At 41.9% G+C, this 24,222-nt stretch overlaps 2 protein-coding genes across 7 annotated transcripts in view; both read left to right on the top strand.

Moving 5' to 3' along the window:
* HBS1L (HBS1 like translational GTPase) overlaps window positions 1-2,533 on the top strand; it is a 106,532-nt gene extending 103,999 nt beyond the window's left edge. For all 3 annotated transcript variants that reach the window (XM_005280306.5, XM_065588697.1, XM_065588698.1), the window contains 2 exons: window positions 328-472; window positions 1,743-2,533. In XM_005280306.5, coding sequence (XP_005280363.2) covers window positions 328-472; window positions 1,743-1,754 — 157 coding nt within the window. In that variant the 3' untranslated portion in view covers window positions 1,755-2,533. The remainder of the gene's footprint in view (window positions 1-327; window positions 473-1,742) is intronic.
* A 3,661-nt stretch (window positions 2,534-6,194) lies between these two features.
* On the top strand, window positions 6,195-23,357 carry ALDH8A1 (aldehyde dehydrogenase 8 family member A1). 4 transcript variants are annotated; one of them, XM_005280303.5, is made up of 7 exons: window positions 6,197-6,449; window positions 14,204-14,351; window positions 15,225-15,380; window positions 18,543-18,692; window positions 20,070-20,326; window positions 21,203-21,364; window positions 22,899-23,357. In XM_005280303.5, exons 1-7 carry the CDS (start codon window positions 6,312-6,314, stop codon window positions 23,349-23,351), a joined length of 1,464 nt encoding a protein of 487 aa, XP_005280360.1. In that variant the 5' UTR covers window positions 6,197-6,311; the 3' UTR covers window positions 23,352-23,357. The 4 variants fall into 4 exon arrangements, with proteins under 4 accessions (XP_023969058.1, XP_005280360.1, XP_023969063.1 ...); XM_024113295.3 differs by lacking the exon at window positions 6,197-6,449 and adding an exon at window positions 6,924-7,049; XM_042848179.2 differs by lacking the exon at window positions 6,197-6,449 and adding an exon at window positions 10,967-11,072.
* The last annotated feature ends 865 nt before the right edge of the window (window positions 23,358-24,222 follow it).

The following is a 24,222-nucleotide window of genomic DNA, read 5'->3' as shown; positions in this document are numbered from 1 at the left end:
CACAAATCTTCAACAGTGAGGGAAATTAACCTTTGGAACAATTTTCCAAGGGGAATAGTGGATTCTCTGTCACTCAAAATTTTTAAATGAAGATTGGATGTTTTTCTAAAAGATTTTCAAAGAAGAATTAATTCAGGGAAGTCTTATGGTCTGTGTTAAACCTGAAGTCACACTCAATTATCATAGTGATCCCTGCTGGCCTTATAATGTATTAATCTATAACTTGCAATTGGATTAAATTTTGTATCTGCTGACAGATGTTTCATTATTACTTTATAGATATATTGATAGATATAAAAATTGGGTGTTTTAATATTTTATTTGCAGGGTCCTGACTAAAGGACAGAATGCTTTAATAGAACTACAAACACAAAGGCCTGTTGCCCTGGAATTGTACAAAGATTTTAAAGAACTTGGAAGGTTTATGTTACGCTACAGCGGATCCACTATAGCTGCAGGAGTTGTCACAGAGGTACGATGCTTTTGTAACAGACTTTCTAGAATGTTGATTATGGAGAAGGTGGCAGCTTCTCCATAATAAAGGTTTGCAGTCAGCTTCCATGACAAAGCCCTATTTTATCAGCCCTATTACTATGGATTGGAAAATTAATTTGATCTGAAAATTGCCAGATGTACTGTGAAAACAAAGGAGAACATTTCTGCAGAATTTTGAGGAAAATTTGTCAAACTGTTTTTTGAATTACAGGTCATTAAATGAAAAGAACCATGGTTTGAAATTTTAAAATGTCTCTTCTTCATATCACTCCAATTAAAAATTGGCTTATTCCCATCCCTTCAAAGTTTCCACATAGATAAACTTCCCTGAAAACTTTCCCCCCAACTATGTCTAAAGAAAAGAGGTTGCAATTAAGCAACATTGTTAATTTTTGTTGCCAGTAGCTTTGGGCCCAGTCCTACTCCCACTGAATTTAAAGGGCTTGTAAACCGAATCTTGCTCCCACTGATGGCTGTAAGCGTTTTCTGCTGTTAACTTCAGAAGATACAGAGATAGGCACTTTGCGCATGTGTAAAGGCTTTTTGCCTTCTGTTATCAGGATATTGCACCTTTGAAAATATAAAGGTTCTTCTAAACTGACAGTCGTCTTTTTTGAGGCCTGTGTTTTTGGATCTGTAGGACCGGAGTTCTAGTTCCAGCTGTGTTTAGTGTGTTATGGAAAGGTGGTGGTATCATCCCACTTTTATACAGAAGCCCACGGTTTAATAATTTTTCAGTAACAGAGCCTGAATTAGAACTCTTATCCCTATGCTTAAAACAATTTCCCAGAGCTCGTGAGGCTTTGTGAACTATGTTACAAAGGTGTCTTAACATACTTTCTTGTTACAGTTTACACAGTACTCTGAGCTAGGGCCATGATCTTATAAATCACTTGCACACATTTAACTTCGCTATTGTGGGGAGTCCCACTGGGACTCCTCATAGTACTAAAGTTAAACACATGCCTAAGTGCCTGTAAGTTGGGGCCTAAATAAGCTTGTGGCTTGTTAGGCTCTTCTTTGGAAATAACTTTTTGTAGGACTCAGTGCTGTTTCAAAGAATTTCAGAGAAAATTCAGACTACTGTCACTGAAAACGTATCGGTAGATAATCTATTAAATGTATACATTATGTATACATTATGACCCTTTTGTGGTGGTCTCTTGTTTTTTGCCGTAGTATTTTCATTTGTTTTGTTTACTTTATGAAATGACGACAAAACCTACAGCTTTTCTTCTTCTTTTTAGATTAAAGAATGACAGTGGTGCTAAGACTTCCATCACCCAACCAAAATGCAATCAGCCATCCAAACTGCTTTCCGAATCCAGTTACTTCAGTTGAAGGAACTAAGTGCAATTAAGTTTAAAAAAAAAATGAAATCCACATTGGACATTTAGTGAACTTTTTATCAGTCTCTGCCTATTGGGAAACAAAATGCCAACTGACATGGAAATGCTAATGTTGCACAATCTCATTTCAAAAATTTCCATATTTCTCTTTGTGACATTCACCCCACATTTGCAGCTCACAGAGCTTTATGGAAACTTGATTGGAAAGATGCATTAGAAGAAAAGATTGTTTCATGAAGATTCACCATCTTTCCACTTCTAGCCATATACTGTTTACATTTTTTCTTTGATTTGGTCATTGCTGCACATTAATCCAGAAAGTAACTTAATTGGTCTAATATATTTTAAGGTTTGAGATGGATGCATTTTCAGGGAAAAAAATAACTGTTTACTTCGGTTTCAGAGAATGGTATGTAGTGTCATCATAAGATTATTTCCCCATCCCAAAATTTATTTAAAAAAGAAAGTTTAATTTCATGTGTAGTGGAAGCTGTGCCAACAACGACTAATTTTATTTTTGAAGTGTAAAAATATAATAAAGTAGCCTGGTCTAAGCATAATATGTTTTGCCTCCTTCAAACCGTATTATTTAATGTAAACCCTTCCTAAATTCCATTAAACTGAGTATAATTTTGCAGGACAAAATGTTTCTATGTAAACATAAAATAAAACTAGAAACTGCATACTTAGCATGTGAGAGTATGTCTTCACTGCAGAGTTAGTCCAGGCTCTTACTTGCATATTGCACCAACACCCTTCCCATCGTCAGAAAAATCCACGGATCCGATTTTAGTGGTTCTTTCAACACGAGCATCCTGTCCTGGTGTACAGGCTATAGCTTGAATGCTGTTTTCACTTGGGCTGGTAACCTACTTATTTTGCAGTGAGGATGCATGCTAAACCACTCTAGTGCTGATAGTCCTTCAGTGCCTTCCCACAATTGCCCCCTGCGTGCCCCGAAGGACAGGCAAATTCTCCCACTGTTCATTGGGACTCAGAGTGACTCAGCTTGCTGCATCACAAAGAGCCATGGGATATGACCTCAGAAGTCCTAGCAAGTGCAGGACACAGTAACTTGGGTAGGACTTTGCAGTGCGACTGTTCCCACCCATGCTAGTCTGATCTGGGTGCCCAGACATGAATGCGATGACCTGGATTAACTCTGCAATGAAGACATACTCTGAGATGTGAAGAACACTGAAGACTGGGCTCATAATTCGATTTAAGTGGTTGCCCAAAAACATTCCTATAGGCATCTACCTATGCTCATCTATCCTTACTCTTCTCATACTGGTGGAAGTTACTTTGACTGCAATCAAATGAATAGACCCAGTTCTGCAAATACTTACACAAGTGCTTAACTTTACACATGTGAATTATACCATTAACTTCAGTGGGAATACTTATGTGTGTCAAGTTAAGCATGTGCATAAGTATATGCAGAATTGAGGCCTAAAGATATGTCTTCACTGCACCTTTAATATGGGTAATTGGCACCTGTGTTAGCCTAGTCCAGGTATGAATGTCATCACTGTTCTTGTATTCAGCCGTGTGTGCCTTAGGAGTTTATCCCTTGGTTCTCTGTGGCGAGAGACACTAATATTATTTCACAGTCAATTGCATCAGTTGTGGGAGAACTTGTCTGTCCTTCGGGGGGATTGTGAGACTGGCACAGTAGTGTTATCAGCACTTGAATGGTTTTGCCTACATCCTCAGCGTGAAGTGGGCAGGTTTCGGCCTAAGGTAAACCAAAATTGGGTTCTAACCAGAGAGGCCATATTGATCTCAAGTTTCTGGGCCTATTACCCTCAAAACTGAACACTTGTCTTGTGAATTATCCATTATACCAGTACCTTTAATTATGGCTTCCAATAGATCTTTAACAATGCATGTCCTTAAAGTTGCATTTAAACCATTATGGCAGCAGTCCTGAGGCTGAAAAGATTCCAGAGCTTTCATACTCCCAAACACCTGTGCTGAGCCACCTCAGTAGACTTACTTAAAACCAAGGTAACACTGTTTATAGAGCTGAAGTCCCAGGAGAGCTGAAGTGCTGGGAGTGGAAGAAAATTTCACTCTAGTTCCTGACTTTTGTGCATGAGGAACCATATACATCATAGCCTCTTTCCTTAAAAATGCAAATTGACCCAAGTGTTACAGCTGGTTAGTACAAGGGACAGAAATAAATGGTGGAAAAGATGAAGAAAAGACATGCTACAACTTCGAGATCAGTGATTTTTTTTATTTTAAAAATACAGGTTCCACCATATTACTATTATTTCTCAGACAGAACATGTCCCAGAGTTCTGTACGTTTTGGGTTAGAACAGTGGTTTTCAAACTTTTTGAGCTGAGGCCCCCCTGCCGCCCCCTTTGAGTTACAATCTTTGGTTGCATTCCCCCAACCCAGACAAAAATAGATACAATACCTGCCCCCTCCCCCTTTGGGTTTTCAGGGTGGGGAATGGCATGTGTGATGGTCTCTGGGGGCGGAGCCAGTGCTGGGTGCAGAGGCTTCCGGGAGCAGAAATCGGTGTGGACACGGTGGACGTTGACACTCACTGGCTTGGGTGGCTCATTGAGGTGAGTCAGGAGGTGGAGGTGGTGCTGCTTTTCTGAGTCCCGTCCTGTGGGGCAGTGGGTTGCTGCTCCCCCCCAAATGTTCCTCTGTGCCGCCCCAGTTTGAAAACCTCTGGGTTAGAAGATGATGGTAAAATGTTTTCAGTGGAACTTGAGTCAAATATCTGGACTGTCTGGGTGAATTTCTAGGCTAACTTAAATGGGACCAAGATTTTACCCCCATCTTTTCCCTGTCTGCTATTGAAGATGGACTTGCAAAGCCCTAGCATAGTACCTAAAATAGATAGGTGAATCATGGCTCCCTGAGGGCAAAGTGAAAGTGTTGCTTGTGTGTTGTCTGTTTCCCAGTTCTTATACGAAAAACAGAATTCAGGAGGATTTCCCAGATCTCTTTAGCTGGTAGCTTTAGGCTCTCCAGATTACTCTCATTACAGAACAATACTCTGTCTTAGGGATGTAGTTACAGAAAAATTCTAGGGATGAGCAATACCTCTCACGTTGTTTACAAAACTCATTTTGCAAAATGTAAAGCCCTTGTAGGATGGCTGCATGGATATCCCCTAATTCGTAAAACGCATGGTCTTTTGTGTGATTGGTGCATTACAAAGGTGAAAAAGTTTATTCCTCCTAAAAGTACTTTTATTGTATGTAATGTGCTCTTTTTCCTTGGGCCTCAATCCCCATTTTACCCCTGGATAAGTGCAAAGTGGAAAACCCAGAAGTCCTGTGTACTGAATGAACTTTAGCAACTAATTCCACTTGATCTTCTCCCCTGCTCTCCCAGCCCCATGAACACATCTTTTACGACTTTTACGATAAAATGCAAATGAACAAGCAAGCTAATCTGTAAATAAATCATATGTATTTGCTTTATACAAGTGAGGTGGTAGCCACACAAAGCCTGACTAACTGTTGTGCCGTTTGTGTATATGCAGCTTGTGGGGAGGTGCAGTCCATCTTTCCAACCAGGGGCTGAGGTGTGGGGGTTTCATTGTGTACCACTTGTGCAATGTGCATGGTCCCAACAATGAAGTTCCTGTGGCGCCTCCCCATTATACTGTCCAGTAAGGCTTGAGATTCGATGCTCAGTGGGTACAGCAGAACTGCCGTATGGCAGGTTTGCCTGCAGCCCTTCCAGTTTCAAAACACATGAAAAGGCCATTGTACTGGCTTCCGACACCAGTCTGCATGCTTTCTAGGTACTCATCTAACCCTCTTGTTATAGCACTGTTCATTGAATTTGAAGTTGGGTTGTTGAGGAAAACATTTTGAATACAGCAATATGATGGTGTGTATAATTTAATGACAAGGGATTTACTTATTGAAAGAATCTGCAGTTTGAGAAAAATCTCGGCGGACATTAACGTTTGTATCTGCTTCTATTTCTCAGGCAAGTAAAACAAAACTGCTTAATTAAACAATAGAAGAAACTTCCTGATGGGAAGGTGTTTTATACTGGGGAATAGTTATGCAAGGGAAGGAGGGAAAGTCCCACTCCTTGTGACATTTAGACTGAAAAAGAAGCTAGAAAATGTACTGGAGGGGAGCAATTTGCTTTCCCCTCCCCCCCCCCCCCCCCCCCCGCTGTTTGTCCTGCTCTGTTCTAGTTTTGGCTCTACATCTTTTTTGTTCTGCCTTCAAGATTTTTGCTGATCCTGCCACCCTTCTTGTACTACACAGAATACTCTTGGTGAGCTGTAGAAAAAGCAACCCTTTTTCTGCTCTTTTGTTTCTGTTGGCACACAAGGGGTTATTTGTGGGTTTCTCGCTCTCACACTGGAGAGGGAGAAAGAAGGGGTGGAGCTCAGACTTGTAGTGTAACTAGATATGAGACCAGCAGTATAAACTGACAGCTGAAAGAAATCACAGATTAAGCCAGCTGCTGACAATGGCTGGCCCAAAGACTCTCTTAGTGTTGGAGAACTTCATAAATGGTAAATTTGTCCCTTGTCCCTCCTACATAGACTCTTATGATCCATCCACAGGAGACGTGTATTGCAGAGTACCAGACAGTGGCAAAGAAGAGGTGAGTACAGCAGCTTCACTAACAGAAGGCGAAGAAAAAATGGGAACATAAATAACATCAGTGAAGTTGTTTGTGGGGTGGAAGGTGGAGAAATCAGGAAGAGGATTGTCCTAGTGATTAATTGTTTATATTTAAATGAATGAGTTCTTAACATTACTACAAGGCCAGGTAATATTGCTCCGGGAACAAATCCTTTTTGTCACACTGTTCACTATTAAAAGCTATGGACCAGGTCCTCAGCTAGTGTCAATCAGTGCAGCTTCAATTACTTCACTGGAGGTTTGTCAATCACACCAGCAGAGGATGGAGTCTTGCAGAATGCAGGTTGAAGGCAATGGTCACATCAGCAGTTTGCAGATGACAACACTGGAGTCAGGAAAAAAGGGGCTGTTCATCCCCCCTCCATGAACAGCCCTGGATACACTGTATCCAGATGAATAATTTCTCCCTTAATAGCTTTAATTTCTACTACTCTTTCAAAGGACTTTGCACACCGGGGCTCTTTCCATGAGACAGGATCAAAATCTCACAGCCTTCCTGAGGTTTGATCTCTGCAGATGGATGTTGAGCGTTTAGAACTTTGATATCGCAGGCGAAAAGGTAACAAATCATTTTAGTGCAGCTGCATGAATGTGATTTCTTTACAGTGCAGTAGCCTGCTCCAATCAACGAGAGCAGAAATGCAATATTTCTTTTCAGCTCTGCAATTTAATCTTTGCTGCATGTTTTTTGCCACATCAATTGTTAGGGCAACGAGACACTCATATTGGAAACTGCCATTTACTTTATGGCAAAGTATTGTTTATAAGCAACAAAGTTAGAGGTGTGTACAATGTAATGCACTGGGTTCAGCGAGGGGACAGATGAACAGAAAGTTATATTACACTCCAAGGGCTTTCAAAATGTTGACTAATAAGTGCTCAATATTGTTTCATTTTCAGAATAAGTGGTCTTTTTTAAAAGACTTTTTACTGTACATGAATCTCTTTCACATATGTATCAATCATGTTGATCTCATTTTCCTTTTTCAGCAGAAACCTTTAGCACCATAATTTTGGTTGGGTAAATATTTGCCAGGTGCTGATAACTAATGGTTAAAGTGTAACCAGGCTGGCTTTGCTAGAATATGCTTAATGTAAAATCATGTCAGTCCAAAACCTCTTTGTGCTCGAAGAATTGTTTCTTTCAAGCATAAACACTACATGGGTCCCCATTCTGTTTATTCACATAAGTAGACGCACAAATAATTATAACAGTAACAGGGAGATTTGAGAGCATGCCAGAAGGACCTAACAAAAATAGGTTGAGGCGTCATAGCAGGCTAAATTCTAGATCTTGAAGTGTACGGTAATGCATATTTAAAGAAACACTAACTTCTCATTCAGTTTTCTGAGTCAGCTGCAGCAAACACCTTAGGAACTATACTTAGGCACCAATCAACTTAGTGACGTTTTCTGCTTAGGCCTGTGGGCTGCTGAACAAAAGTGGGGGGGGAGGCTCTACAAAGCTGGGAGTTAGGGGAGGGTCTAAAGTCCTCCAGTGGAAAATGTTGAAATACCAGGTGCAGTTGCCTGCATTTTAGGAGAGATATTAAGACATTTAAAAATGAAAATAAGCACCTACAGTATTAGAATTCAGTACTGGGTCAGTGGCCATATGAGTAGGGCTATTCACATGCATAAGGGTTCGCAGGATTGGGCCCATATTCCCCACTGGACATGCGCACATATAAACATTCAAACAGCCAAAATCAAACTTAACCCTACTAAGTAGGTTATTCCCCCTCATTCACATACAGGAACACTGGTTCCCATGGACAACTAGGTCTGGCAAAACCCCTTTATCCTAAAGGATCTTGTCCTCCTACAATTCCTGATGGAGAGAAACAAATTTACTTTACCGTGTGTACTTTGGCTAACATTTTAACATCCCGCTTTTTTTAAATTGTGCTTTCTCTCTGGTTTTTAGTCTGTTACTTCTATTTTCTTATATGGAGGAGGAGGGCAGGGGAAGTATGTATGAAAATAAAAATAGGTTTATCATTACATTTTGATTACACACATTGTCTTTCTTGGCTCAATTGTTGTTGTTTTTCCCTTCTCTCTCTCTGATTCTTTCCCTCAGTCAACTTCAGTCTATTTTCTCTATAACTCTTTGCATCTTCCCGCTCACTGTATTTCTACCTCCGTACCTCTTCTTCCTTTTCCTCCTCTTCCTTTTTGTTTTCTCCTTAGACTAATTCCCTTCCATTTCCTTCTCCCCATCTCTCCTCCTTGCCCCTACATTTTTTTTCTTTTCCTCAGGCTGTCTTCCCCTCTCGGCCTGGGAGAATCCCTCTGTAGTGCTCGCACCCCATCCCTATAAAAATCACCAAAATGTTCAGGGAGAGGGGAATCTCTGGCTGCTACATGAGGCAATTCGTTCTGGATCAAGCAGCTTCCTGTTCTGATGAGCTACTGCACTGCGGCATACAACATGGTGTGGAAGTGGCAGCGAAAAGAGGAAAGGGAGAAGCAGCCACAGCAGCAGGATGGCACCTAGTGGTGGAAGGGTGAAAGAGTAGGTTATTTTAAAAAAGGAGGTGGAGGTGGGTCAATGCAGTCAAATGAATAGGGAGTCCTGAGCCCTGTGTTCTGTTCCTGGCTTAGCCAGTGACCTGCTGTGTGACCTTGTGCAGGACACTTCACTTCTCTGTGCCCCTATTTCTTCCAGCCTTTGTCTCATCTATTTAAATGGTAAGCTCATCACCTCACCATAATGTGTGAAAAGGAAAGATATGTTAGAGGGGACTTTGATCTGAGTGACACGTGTTGAATCCAGTCCGCAGCTATGCAAGCAGTAGTAAAACACCATTAGATTTCATAGAAGATAATTTCCTAACATAAACTGTATTGCACCCAACCCAAGGCAATTCTATTTTGGACCTCATCATGACAGATAAAGATAAATTAATCATAGGACTGGAAGTTAGTGGTTACCTTGATACCAGTGATACTGACCTGATTACATTCAGTATGGGCAGAGAGAGCAGTCCCAACCTGTGTGCGCGCGTGCACATGCCTTTAAAAAGGGCTAATTTCCTAAAGCCGAGGGAAATTGTTTGGGAAGAAAAATATAGACAGAAAAATGTGAATGAATATTGGGAACTCTTTAAGAATAGTTGATTAGATGGCCAAAAGTCATGAGTCCCCAATCAAGAAACGAAGCCCATTCTAGTTCAGTGCCAAAGTGAAGGCAGTAATTAGAATAAAAAAATCCCTTATAAGAAATGGATAAAAAGAGAAATTGATAGCAGTCAATATAAATTAGAAGCTATGAAGTGTAAAAAATAGAAAAGGGAAGCTAAAGACACCAGGGAAAATTCCATGGCTGGCAAAACTAAGGACAATAAGGAATTTTTATATATACTAGGGACAAAAGAAATCCTATAAAAGGTATACACTCATTACTATATGGAGATGGTGAAATTGTTGATTCAGAAATATATTTTTTGTATTAGAAAAGAAGCAGGATATCATGTACTTATATCGTGAGGATGATGAACAAAGGATAATGAACAACATTATTAACAAAGGAGGATGTTAAAAACATCTGTTAGGGATAAACATTTTAAAATCAGCAGATCTGGATTCATTGCCCCCAAAAGGGCTAAAAGAATTGGCTGAATAGATCTCTGGCCCGCTGATTTTCATTTTTATTATTGTGACAGTGTACCCCATAAGGCTTTATGGGGGGGCGGTGCTTATAAATGTATGTGTGATATAACTGGAATATGTTTTGTGCTGCCTGTGCCATGTAATATATCTCCGTAAAGATTATGGTCTACTGTATCTATTCATCCTATTTGTACATATATATCATTTTCTACTTGAGGTTAAGAATATGGGCTGTATGCTTGCTTGGTTTCTAAGTAAGCTTTGTGAGGCATTTGGTCAGCTTCTTTAGGAAGGAATTCGCCAGGTTAAGTACCTGATCAGGAAACACTAGGGGAACAATGACAGGTTTCAGAGTAGCAGCCGTGTTAGTCTGTATCCGCAAAAAGAAGAACAGGAGTACTTGTGGCACCTTAGAGACTAACAAATTTATTAGAGCATAAGCTTTCGTGGACTACAGCCCACTTCTTCGGATGCATCCGAAGAAGTGGGCTGTAGTCCACGAAAGCTTATGCTCTAATAAATTTGTTAGTCTCTAAGGTGCCACAAGTACTCCTGTTCTTCTTTTTGGGGAACAATGCATCTTGGAATGCTCCAATCCACATAAGAAGTCTTCCTGGAGACATGCAAGATACCATGTGGACAATGGCTTCGGCCTGTAAAGACCGAGTCATGCAGGGACATGTGACTTGCCCAGGTGACTCCAGAACTCCATCTTGGAACTGGACTTTGCATAGGAGGGAGGAGGGGGGTTTCCACCCACAAGAGAGAGTCTATTTAAACCCGTGGGAGACCCCTCCATTTGGGGGTCTTCAGCTGGCTAAGGAAGGAGCCTCTCCACCCCCCCACCCCCTCCCCGGGATACTTGAAGGGAACTGGAACAAACAGACAGTAACTACAGGGGGTGTGAGTGATTGCTGGACCCAGGCTAAAAAGAGATTAGCCTGTAAAAGGGAGCATTCTGGAACTGGTGAGCAACTTATCTGTATTTAGTTTGATTAGACATAGATTTGCACATTTTATTTTATTTTACTTGGTGACTTACTTTGTTCTGTCTGTTACTACTTGGAACCACTTAAATCCTACTGTCTGTATTTAATAAAATCACTTTTTATTTCGTAATTGACTCAGAGTATATATTAATACCTGGGGGAGCAAACAACTGTGCATATCTCTCTATCAGTGTTATAGAGGGCGAACAATTTGAGTTTACTCTGCATAAGCTTTATGCAGGGTAAAATGGATTTATCTGGGTTTAGACCCCATTGGGAGTTGGGCATCTGAGTGCTAAAGACAAGCAAACTTCTGTGAGCTGTTTTCAGGTAAACTTGCAGCTTTGGGGCAAGTGATTCAGACCCTGGGTCTGTGTTGGAGCAGACAGGGGTGTCTTGCTCAGCAAGACAGGGTGCTGGAGTCCTGAGCTGGCAGGGAAAACAGGAGCAGAGATAGTCTTTGCAGATCAGGTGGCAGCTCCCAAGGGGGTTTCTGTGATCCAACCCGTCACAATTATATCTTGGAACACTGGAGAAATTCTTGAAGGCTGGAAGCGTACTAATGCGCTAATATTCAAAAAGGGCAAGCAAGATAACCCAGTAACTATAGCCTGATATAAATCCCAGGCAAAATAATGGAAAAGCTGATGGGGGGAATCAGATGATAAAGAATTAAAGGATAGGTATATAATTGATGCCATTTAACATGGCTTTATGGAAAATAGGTCCTGACAAGCAAACCTTATTTCATTCTTTGATGAGATTACAAGTTTGGTTGATAATGGTAAGTGCCTAGATGTACAAGACTTTTGTAAGGCATTTGATGTAATAGTGTATGACATTTTGATTAAAAAATTAGCACTATACAATGTCAATAAGCAGACATTAAATAGACTACAAACTGGCTAACTGACAGATATCAAAAAGATAGTCATCAATGGGGAATCGTTCAACTGGGGGTATTTTTAATGGAGTTCTGCAGGGATCAGTAATAGGCCTGATGCAATTCAAAATTTTCAACAATGATCTGGGCGTAAATATAAAATCACTGATGGTAAAATTTGTGGATGACACAACGATTAGCAGAGTCAGGATGGGACAGTCGTACAGAGCTATCTGGATTGCTGGCGAAGCTGGCTCTATTCCAACAAAATTTTTCAGTACAGCCAAATGAAAGTAATATCTCTAGAGGTAAGGAATGAAGGCCTACGCAATGCGGGCTCTATCCTGGAAAGCAGTGACTCTGAAGAGAATCTCAGAGGCATAGAGGACAAGTAACAATGTGAGCTTCCAGTGTGACGCTGAGGCAAAAAAAGGGCTTCATAGAGTCATAGATTCCAAGATCAGAAGAGATCATTGTGATCACCTAGTCTGCTCTCCTATACCACACCGAACTTCCCCAAAATAGTTTCTAGAGCAGATCTTTTAGATAAATATCCAATTTTGATTTAAAAATTATCATTGATGGTGAATCCATCGTGACCCTTGGTACATTGTTCCAATGGATAATTACTGTCACTGTTAAAGATTTACATCTCTTTCCAGCCTGAAAAAGGGCTTGTCCAGGATTTGAACACAGGACTGCTTATACCCTAAGTGAGAATCATACCCCTAGACCAACAAGCCATTCGAAGCTTGGGTGATCCTTGGATGTATAAGTAGAGAAGTAGCCCATAGGCGTAAGGAGGTGATTTCACCTCTATAACCGGCGTTAGTGATACTGATTCAGGAATCCAATTCTGGTGTCCACATTTTAAAAAGGATGTTGAATAAATGGAGTGGGTATAAAAAAAAGAGCCACAAAAATGATTTAGGGGCTGGAGAAAATGCCTTACAGTGAGAGACTAAAGAAGCTCAGTCTGTTTAGCTTATCAAAAAGAAGACTGTGAGGTGACTGGTTTACAGTGTATAAGTACCTACATGGGAAGAAAATACCAGGTATTAAAGGGCTGTCTAATCTAGTGGAGAAAGGTAAAGAACCAATGACTGGAAGCTGAAGCTCGACAAATTCAAATTGAAAATAAAAATGTGTGCCTTGACAGTGAGGGTGATTAACTATTGGAACAAGCTACCAACTACATCTCTTGATGTCTTCAGAACAAAACTGGATGCTTTTCTAGAAGACATGCTTTAGCCAAACAGGGCTCAATATGGGGGTAACTGGGTGAAATTTAAGAGCCTGTGATACACAGGAGATCAGAATAGATGAGGTAATGGTTCTGTCTTACCTTCCTCCTCAGAGGTTGGCAGAGGTCAGAGAAGGTAATGGGGGAGGCACTGCCTCAAATGAGGAACCTGCATCTGCAAAATGTACTGCAGTGTTCCTAGAAGGAACTGAGATAGGCCATATATGAGGCTGCATCTGGGATGCTGTGTACTGTCCTGGGCACCTCGCACTAGTAAGAATGAAAAACCCAAGCGCTTTGGAAGGGGAGATAAATTCTCTTGGTTTGGGGCATAAGTGAAGTTCCAAATGATAGGATTAAAATGAAACTTTTCCTTTGGGCAGGTTATTTCATAACTGTATTGCTTACACTTTCCTCTGAAGCATCTTGTCTTGGCTACTGCTGGAGACAGAATGGTGGAGTAGATCGCCCACGGGTCTAATCTGGTATGGCAACTCCCATATTCCTAGACAGATGTCAGGAAACTGGAAGGAATTTGTAGAAGCACCACTGCAATGATTAGCCAGATGAGAGGGACTGACATACAGGAAAGATTTTAAAGAACTAAATATGTTTCATTTGTTTAAATGACTGGGACAAAAGGAAAAGAGAAGTAACTATCACAAAAAATGGAAGGCTGTAAGCATCAAGAAGTGATAAAAAATGAGTATAACTAGAAGAAACAAGAGAGTTAAATTTTAGGCAGAGTATCAAGAAAAAATGCCCTCTTAATAATGTTGGTTAGATTGTGGGTTGTCTCTTGAGAAGATTGAGGGATGCCAACTGGACACACTGCCTGAGACTATAATGTAAGGCAGGAACAGTCTTCTGCAAGGACAAACTGACTCAAAAGATCTTATTCTCTCAAATGTCAATGGCTCTATTGATTGTTTTCCCCCCATGAAGCACTCTTGAAGTTTGCCATCTCTGCTTTATTCTTTCAGGTAGAAGTTGCGGTCACCGCTGCCAGAGATGCCTTTCTAGGCTGGTCCTCCAAAAGTCCTCAGGAAAGATCTCAGATAATGAACAAGTTAGCGGACCTGATAGAGCATGACCTGGAGGCATTTGCACAAGCAGAATCAAAAGATCAAGGTAACGGCACAATTTGTCCATCTCTTTGGCTGTCCGTCCCCAAATGAGGTTATAGAGAAGGAGGGTCTTGTTAAATATCACAACAGAGTCACAATGGCCAGGTCCTATTCTTGACTCTAATGAAGGCTGTCGGTATGATTGGGTCAGTTAGAGCCAAATTTTTAAAGTTGCCACAAATTTTGTGTGCCTAACTAGACAGTCCCTGGGTTTGATTTTCAGAGGTGCTATGTTTCTAAAGTTGGACACTCAATACTTGAGGCTGGTTTTGAAAATGTGGGCCTCTTAACTCCTCCATGCCTCTGTTTCCTTCTCTACAAAATAAGGATGGCAATACCTGCGGCACAAAGGGGCTGAGGCTAAATTTAATCAATATTCATAAAGCACTTTGAGGTCCCCAGACAGAGGATGCTGTCGATGAACGAAGCATTACCAGTCCTATGGATGTACTATAAAATCATCTATCTAATCTATAGTGGTAGTGGTGCCAAGAGGCTCCCAGACAGGAATCCAGGACCTCATTGTGCCGGGCACAATGTGTGCACACACGACAAAAACATGGTTTCTGCCCCCAAAGAGCTTATAATCTAAATGGCTGTTTATGCTATAATTTGTACTTATGCTATTCATGATGCTTTTCAGGCATCTAATTACCTCACCATTTCTCATCTCCAACAAAGTTCTTCCCTAGGTAGTGGGTAGGAATCCTAGTTCAGGGCTCCAGTTTGATTTGGAGGCTCTTCAGGGCAGATGCTTGTCTTCCTGTGTGTTTACAGCAGTGTGCACACTTATGGCATTATATAAATGTTAGTTTTTCCCCGGGGATAAAGTGCATGTTGATGACACAACGGCATACTTGTTACTTTTCTCTTTCAGGAAAAACAATTACATTCGCTAGAACAGTGGATATCCCACGGGCAGCATACAACTTCCGGTTCTTTGCATCTTCTGTCCTTCACCATACCACAGAATGCACTCAGATGGACCACATGGACTGTATGCATTACACCGTGAGAACTCCAGTAGGCATTGGTGGGTATTCTCAAAGGACAAATGCTGAAAAGCTTGGCAGACTGTCTGCCAAGAGAGGGGAAAAAATAAGAAAAGGGGGGGCCTTGAGCTCTGCTGCTTATTTTTTTAACTTCAGGCAGCATTTTCAAGGGCAGGGGGGAGAAAGGATTATCATAAAGTTAATGTTTACTGCTTCTAGATCCCTTGCTAAGCTTGGATACTCCACTGTGAACTCTGGCACCTGCATACTGCAAAATCAGTGAACAATTACAACATTTATTCTAAAAAGTTCCTTCTTCCCACGGTAGGACATTTCCCATCCTCAAAATCTTCTGTGAACTGGTCCAGACTGAGGTTGATGGTGGGGTGGAAATTGTTGAAATCCAGGTGGAAGCACTTTACACCAATATTCCACATGAGGATGGACTACAAGCTGTCAGGAACAGTATCCCTGATGAGGCCACAGCACGTCTGGTGGCTGAGCTTTGTGACTTTGTCCTCACCCACAACCATTTCAGATTTGGGGACAACTTATACCTTCAAGTCAGTGGCACTGCTATGGGTACCCGCATGGCCCCACAGTATGCCAACATTTTTATGGCTGACTTAGAACAACGCTTCCTCAGCTCTCGTCCCCTAGCGCCCCTCCTCTACTTGCGCTACATTGATGACATCTTTATCATATGGACCCATGGAAAGGAGGCCCTTGAAGAATTCCACATGGATTTCAACAATTTCCACCTCACCATCAACCTCAGCCTGGACCAATCCACACAAGAGCTCCACTTCCTGGACACTACAGTGCAAATAAGTGATAGTCACATAAACACCACCCTATACCGGATACTTACTGACCGCTATACTTACCTGCCTTCAGCTTCCATCCAGGACACATCACACGATCCATTGTCTACAGCCAAGCCCTAAGATACAACCGAATTTGCTCCAATCCCGCAGACAGAGACAAACACCTACAAGATCGTTATCAAGCATTCTTAAAACTACAATGCCCACCTGGGGAAGTGAGGAAACAGATTGACAGAGTGAGACAGGTAGCCAGAAATCACCTACTACAGGACAGGCCCAACAAGGAAAATAACAGCACACCACTGGCCATCACGTACAGCCCCCAGTTAAAACCTCTCCAGCGCATTATCAACGATCTACACCCTATCCTGGAAAATGATTCCTCACTCTCACAGACCTTGGGAGGCAGGCCAGTCCTCACTTACAGATAACCCCTCAACCTGAAGCAAATACAGCAACTACACACCACACCACAGAAACACCAACCCAGGAACCAATCCCTGTAGCAAACTTCGTTGCCTACTCTGTCCCCATATCTACTCTAGCAACACCATCAGAGGACTCAACCACATCAGCCACACCATCAAGGGCTCATTCACCTGCACATCTACTAATGTTATATATGCCATCATGTGCCAGCAGAGCCTCTCTGCCATGTACATTGGCCAAACCGGACAGTCCCTATGTAAAAGAATAAATGGACACAAATCGGACATCAGGAATGGTAACATACAAAAAGCCAGTAGGTGAACACTTCAATCTCCCTGATCATTCTATAACATATTTAAAAGTAACTATTCTTGAACAAAAAAACTTCAGAAACAGACTTCAAAGAGAAACAGCAGAACTAAAATTCATTTGCAAATTTAACACCATTAATCTGGGCTTGAATAGGGACTGGGAGTGGCTGGCTCGTTACAAAAGCAGCTTTGCCTCTCCTGGAATTGACACCTCCTCATCTATTATTGGGAGTGGACTACATCCACCCTGATCGATTTGGCCCTGTCAACACTGGTTCTCCACTTTTGAGGTAACTCCCTTCTCTCCATGTGTCAGTATAATAATGCCTGCATCTGTAATTTTCACTCCATGCATCTGAAGAAGTGAGGTTCTTTACCCACAAAAGCTTATGCCCAAATAAATCTGTTAGTCTTTAAGGTTCCATCGGACTCCTTGTTGTTTTTGTGGATACAGACTAACACAGCTACCTCCTGATACTTGACATATTTATATCCATTATTTTTGGAAAGCTAGCCACAAGATGGCACTGTCACGTCAGAGAAAGTTTGAATACATGTGTTGTTTTAGAGCTATATGAATAATGATGCAAATATTTTAATACCAGTTTGATTATTTAATACATTTGTTTAATAAATTTGACCTGTTTAGTTCTCTTCCCATGAGAATCTGAGTCTTACTGACCAAAAATACTCAGACATCAAATTTTAAATTCATTACATGTGCTTGTATTGGAACTCTGTTCACTCTCATTCAATCATAAGAACGGCCATACTGTCCATCTAGCCCAGTATCCGGTCTTCCTACAGTGGCCAAAGCCAGGTGCCCCAGAGGGAATAACAGAACATGTAATCATCAAGTGATCCATCCCCTGTCGCCCATTCCCAGCATCTGGCAAACAGAGGCTAGGGACACCATCCCTGCCCATCCTGGCTAATAGCCATTAATGGACCTATCTAGCAACAAGGAGTATCACATGACCACTCACAACTAAGCCTCACAGCTTGGGTTTCAAATATTTGTGATAAATACACAAAGTAAAAATATTCATGAAGATAGTCATTGAATAAATTTAAATAGCACTGCAATTTGAGGAAGTCAGTCTGTTCATTATTATTCTGGACTAAATTCATCAGGTAAATTATTCATTGTGCATGATGCACTCAGCTCTAATGTTTGACAAGAGCCAGAAGTGGCAATTGATGCATATTTGTTAAACAAAACAAAACAAAAATTTTCAATTTGCATATATCATTGAATTGTGAATTCTGAACACCTGGACCTGTCTGTAGAGCATGAAAAAGCTCCTACTTCAATATCTCTCTGCTACGCTGGGACAAAAGTACACCAAAAATCAGTTGTCCAGTTGAGGTGGTCAAATATATTTGCACTGTAAATGTTTGGCATAGTTTAGACAGGTTATTTAGAAGGCGTTGGCCATTAGAAATGGCCCTTATTGTAGGGTTCACTGTACCACGAAGAATAAGGTAGGGGTGTAAAATTTCCTTTATTGTCCGGCCATACCGAAGCTTTGGCTTCCATCAGGGTAGGAGGTCCCAAGCCTGGGCATCAGATTCAGATCTTCTGTCCCAATACATTTGGCCTCTTGATTTTGTCCTTTTCTTTTTTCCTTTGTAGCTGGTTTAATAAGTCCTTGGAATTTGCCACTTTACTTGCTCACCTGGAAAATAGCCCCAGCCATAGCATCTGGAAACACTGTCATTGCCAAGCCCAGTGAGATGACATCTGTCACTGCTTGGATGATGTGCAAACTTCTGGGTAGAGCAGGTAATTTGGAAATGCCTTCAGCACAGGGACCCCTGCTGTCTGTTGCCTCCTTTGTTGGAGAAGTTGGAAGGTGCAGTGAATGAGGCAGGGGATTGCGGGAGGATAAGGAAGGTTACAGGGTTAAGGCAGTTGAATTCTGCCCTGGAGAACTAAATTCTATCCCTGCCTCCTTCCTATATCTTCCCTCCCCCTGCCACCATCTCCTCATCCCCATCTATTCCTTTCACCTAACCTCTGCATTCCATTTAGGCTGTTTCTCCCTCCACAGTGCTTGAGCGCCAGCAGGGGGAAAGTGGAGAGCATAGGAAAAAGTCTCTGTTCTCAGTTCCTGTGCCTGGTGCCACATTGGTCCCCAGTAGCTGGGAGCAGCAATTGCAGAGAAAGTGCTGCTCTGCCCCTGTATCCCCAGGTTGAAGCATGCTCAGTACAGATGGAAGCTTCAGAGAATAGAGCTGCCAAACTCTAAGGCTGTGTCGTCACTAAGAAAAACTGGCTACTTCCAGTTAACTAACACAAGGTAAAATCCTAGTGAAGACAAGGCACTTAGTGGTCCTCATACAAATTAGCAGGTCAAGTTAATCCCTAGGCTACCCTGTAGTCTTCAGTTCAACCTGCTAACTTGTGTGAAAGCTGCAAACACCCTTCTCGTCACTGATTTTAGTTCATGTTAGCCAGCTCGAGTTAAGAATACGCTTTTTTTCTTAGTAAAGATTCACAGTTAACAAGCCTCCACTGACCATGTGCAGTCTTTGATTTTTTTCAGTGTCTTATAACTTGTCCTGATGGGCGCAGCTTTTCACAGCACCAGCAAAAGGCACATTTCTGACACCAAAGGGACTTCCCTGCCAAATTTCAAGTCCCTCTCCCCAAGTATGCAGGCACTAGAACTTTCCGAGAAAATGGTTGAAGGAATATCTTTAACATAGGCAAAACAATGAGTTTTTTCTTAAATTAATTCTCAGAAATGGCTGAACTGTTGAACTGCTTTTGCTGAAACTTAAAAAAAAAGAAAAGAAAAATGTATCAGCCTAAAGCAGACACCCAGCATGGAAAATTTCAGACCTAATGGTGAAAGTTTGGCATAAGTTATATCCCACTGAAAACTGGGCCTTATAATGGGAGGTGTCAGGCAACCTTAACTATTGGCAGAGCTACCAGCTCCACCTGTACTAATACAAGAACAGAGATTAAAACCCAATAGTTCAGTGTTTTATCTAGTTATTTCTCCTATTTTGCTCAACCACTCTTAAAGTCAAGGGCATCCTCGTTAATGTAGCACTATTAGTAGTAGTTTGCTGGCTTCTGAGGGGAGTGCAAAATTAACCTAACTACCTCAAAGTAAAGGACATGAGTGTTTTGTGTGTTTGTTCCCATGAGGAATCCCACCAGGAGTGGTGAACATTGTGTTTGGAACTGGCCCCAAAGCTGGGAGGGCTATTGTCTCGCATCCTGATGTGCCACTGATCTCCTTCACTGGAAGCACGCTCACGGCCCAGCACATCAGGGAGAGGAGTGCCCCACACTGCAAAAAGCTCTCTCTGGAACTGGGAGGCAAGAACCCTGCAATCATCTTTGAGGATGCTAATCTGGACCAATGCATCCCTACCACTGTGAGATCCAGCTTTGCAAATCAGGTAAAGGGAGATGCTCCTCTCTTCACCTTGTTACATATTAAGTGTGTAAAGAGCAATGTGTGCGTGCCTTTATGCTTGTCTGACTCTTAAATAGTCAACGGTATTTTGTTAAGATTCCATATCATTAGCAGAATGTAAGTAAAAACGTATGAAGTTGATGTTTTCATGATTTCATGAGCAGAGAAACAATGATAGTAAATAATTTGATCTTCTACAGTGTCTTTCATTCAAATATCTCAACACACTTTACAGTCCTCCATAGGAAACAAATTACTTATTGACTTTCTAGGAGGATAAGTAATTTATCTAGATGGAAACAACTGAGAGATCAGGTGACTTCCCCAGAATCAAATGAGTTTATACAAGAGACAGGAATAAAACCCAGGAATTCCAGTCCCCTGATCCAACTACTAGATGCTCCCATTCTTTGTGAACATCTTCAGCAATGATCAGCAAGCCTATGAAAATTATTTCAGTGGGTATGAAGATAACTTGGCAAGTCAGGGGGGGAAAAAGTATTTCCATGATGTCAAGGTAGTGATCATTCAGACATGGAAAGTAATGTTTCTGTGGGAAGTGTTGGGGAGGATAAAAAAAACAAGACTTAATAATAAACTCAACAGTCAAGATGTCTACATCCCTTATTGAGTGACCGCATGATTTTATTATTGTCCCTGTGTCCTCTTTCTCCCCTTCTCCCCTCCAGTCTGTTTAGGACTCTCAATTTTGAGTGTCTTTAAATTTAGTTTGGGCTCTTTGTGGGGTAGGGACTGTCTTTACGTGTTTTGTGAGGGGCCTAGCACATTTCTGGGCACTCAGAAGTAACAGTATTGCAATAATTGACAGTATTTTTGTTTCTCTCCTCATGTTTGATAGGGTGAAATCTGTCTTTGCACCAGCAGGATCTTTGTTCAGAGGAGCATTTATAATGAGTTTTTGAAGAGGTTTGTAGAAGAAGCCAGAAAGTGGAAGGTTGGGAGCCCCTCAGATCCCACGTCCAGTATGGGGGCACTGATAAGTAAAGAACATTTAGAAAAGGTAACTGCAGAGGAAATCCTGCCTGAACTATAGTCACATTTTAGAGATCCAGAAAAGATGACTTGTATATGACTGGGGTGAGGACCATGTCATCTTCTGTGTTAGTACCATGCCAATCGCACTGTCATTTCCCCATAAATGATCATTAAAAGTGTCTGATGATTAAGGTATCTGCTGTGTATGGGTTAGGTTCACATCGCCCCAGGAAAAATAAAGTCTGCGAACAAATAATTTTAAACTAAGCGGTCAAGCTGTTATTGTGAAAGTACTTAAATGAATCTAACAGTGCCAAATCAGGCAACATTTTCATTGACTTAAGTGTTGGGCCCATGATGACTTATTTGCCTCATAAAACAAGGTGTATTTAGATTGCAGTATATCTGATTTATAATGCAACTACTGAGGAATGTAAAAGCAGAGTTTATCTAGGATACTGAGTGGCTTTGGAGGAATTGGTAATGGTATATACATGGAGACTTGTAGTCCACAAGTTCCAGGAATTCCGCTTAGGCCATGAGTGGATGACAGTAGTTACCATCTGGTGGCTGTTGGGTGGTTGATGTGAAATGAGTATAATGGTCTCAGTCAGTGTTCTGGAGATCAGGTGTCCATATCCTAAAACACCAGCGCATGCCATTTGCATCAGTGGAACATGCTGACAAACTCGCACAAAAGAGAAGATTCAAATAGGCAAAGAGACTGATCTCTTCCTCTGGGCCCTAGTGCTGGGCCCTCCAGGTCAGTGATGAGACATATTGGTGGATTACCCTACACTGTCGCTGCCTATGCTGTACCTGTTCTGTGGCTACATGGAGGACTTGAGTCCCAGGGAGTCTCTCTGGGCACCTTTCAGTGCTTCTTTCACACAGAGCATTTAAAAGAAAGGAGCGAAAAAAACTCAGTGATTTATCTGTGGAATTCCTAGAGTGGGAGAAAGCACCCAGTAGTTTCAAAGCTGTAGATAGAACAAGATCAGTAGCATGACCTGTATGCTCAAGATAGCATATGATAGCAGCAACCACATAAATTGTTGTAATGGTTTATTGATCGTGTTTTCTGTTGTGCTCATCGCTGTAGCGTCTGAGTACTGTGACAACATGTAGTGAGCTTCCTTGTATGGCAGGAAAAGGTAATCACTCCCATGTGACGCAAAGAGAGGTGTGGTGTGCTGCCCAGGGTCATAGGGAAAGTCTTTAACACATAAAGGATAGGAGTCAGGTCTTCTATGCTTTAATAATGTGACTATCGTTCCACCCCTTCAAAACGATTTAGAGGAAGGAACAAATTCATGTTTTGGCTAGCAGGTTAATGAGAGAAAGGGAATACTTTACTTACAGGGAAAAATGCTCTGACTTCTTTTTACATATACTTGGCTGCAAAACCTAGGGAATGAGACCTTGTCATTGGCAGGGGGAAAATGCCAACATGGGTCAGTGGGAAATGCTCCTAGATTACCTGTTGATTTATCTTGTATTGAAAATGTGAACTTTACAGCATTTTCAGTCTCCCACATTGACGTTTTGCCCTCCCCCAGGTAAAGAATTATGTGAAGAAGGCTCGAGCTGAAGGGGCTAGAATTCTCTGTGGAGAAGGAGTGGATTCTTTGGTTCTTCCAACTGGAAATCAGAATGGCTATTTCATGCTGCCTACGGTCATTGCTGAAGTCAAGGATGAATCCTGCTGCATGCAAGAAGAGATCTTTGGTCCTGTGACGTGTGTGGTACTGTTTGATACGGAAGAGGAAGTGATTAAAAGAGCCAATGGTGTCAAGTATGGCCTGGCAGCCACGATATGGTCAAGCGATGTGGGGCGTGTTCATCGTGTGGCGAAGAGACTGCAAGCTGGCCTGGTGTGGACCAACTGCTGGCTAGTCAGGGAACTGAACTTGCCATTTGGTGGGATGAAAGCCTCAGGGATAGGCAGGGAGGGAGCAAAGGAGTCTTATGAGTTTTTCACTGAGGTCAAAACCATTACAATAAAACACTGAAATTTGCCCATTAAGTATTTTATGGCAAAATAAACAACCGACATTTGTGCTTACAAATGTCTCTGGGCTATACCAAGAGATCATGGCCTGCTTATAATTAATTTTTATAGAAATCCATTCGTTGATAAATAACAACTAAAGCTTAAGATGCTCGGCCCCACAACTGGCAGCAGAGAAAGTAGATTCTGGATCCTACCCAAGCCACAAACCTGATTCGCAGGGCTCAAGGAGATCTTGAGGATTCCAAAGTTAATTCACCATCTCTTTCTCAAGCTGGTCCAGTAAAAGGAATTACCTCACACATCTTCTGTCTCTCATATCTTGGGACGTAGATGGCTGCAACAACACTGTGAATAAATGTCCCCAAAAAAGGCCAATTAGAGACAGGGTGATAAATAATGATGGTTGTGGTCAACAAATCACCTTGAGTGACAAAGACACAAGCGAATTATGATGTTATGTTCTAATAGGAATAAACACATTTCCTCTCTAAATGGGTAATCCCATGAACAATACGTTTTGCACTTTGATTGCATCATCAGGCTAGTACTAATGAAATTTCACACTAAAATCCCCAAGGCAGTGCTGCTAATCTGTTTAGTTGTGCTAAACTCTAGAGCAGGGGTCGGCAACCTTTGGCACGCGGCTCGCCAGGGTAAACATCCTGGCGGGCCGGGCCGGTTTGTTTACCTGCCGCGTCCGCAGGTTCGGCCGATCACGGCTCCCACTGGCCGCGGTTTGCCGTCCCAGGCCAATGGGGGCGGCGGGAAGCCGCATCCAGCACATCCCTCGGCCCACGCCGCTTTCCGCAGCCCCCCTGGAGCGGCGCACCACGGCCAGTCGGAGCCGTGATTGACCGAACCTGCGGATG

Source organism: Chrysemys picta, chromosome 3 (assembly GCF_011386835.1).
Source record: "Chrysemys picta bellii isolate R12L10 chromosome 3, ASM1138683v2, whole genome shotgun sequence".
Lineage (NCBI taxonomy): Eukaryota > Metazoa > Chordata > Testudines > Emydidae > Chrysemys > Chrysemys picta.
Note: the sequence above shows the minus strand (reverse complement) of the source record. Positions and strands in the feature narration are given on the sequence as shown.

Bases quoted from the DNA above. Each gene is read 5' to 3' on its own strand.
- ALDH8A1 (XM_005280303.5), top strand. From the start codon at position 6,312: ATGGCTGGCCCAAAGACTCTCTTAGTGTTGGAGAACTTCATAAATGGT. The intron at 18,693-20,069 runs GTAATTTGGAAA...TGTTCCCATGAG, and splicing joins CAAACTTCTGGGTAGAGCAG to GAATCCCACCAGGAGTGGTG. The intron at 20,327-21,202 runs GTAAAGGGAGAT...CATGTTTGATAG, and splicing joins GATCCAGCTTTGCAAATCAG to GGTGAAATCTGTCTTTGCAC.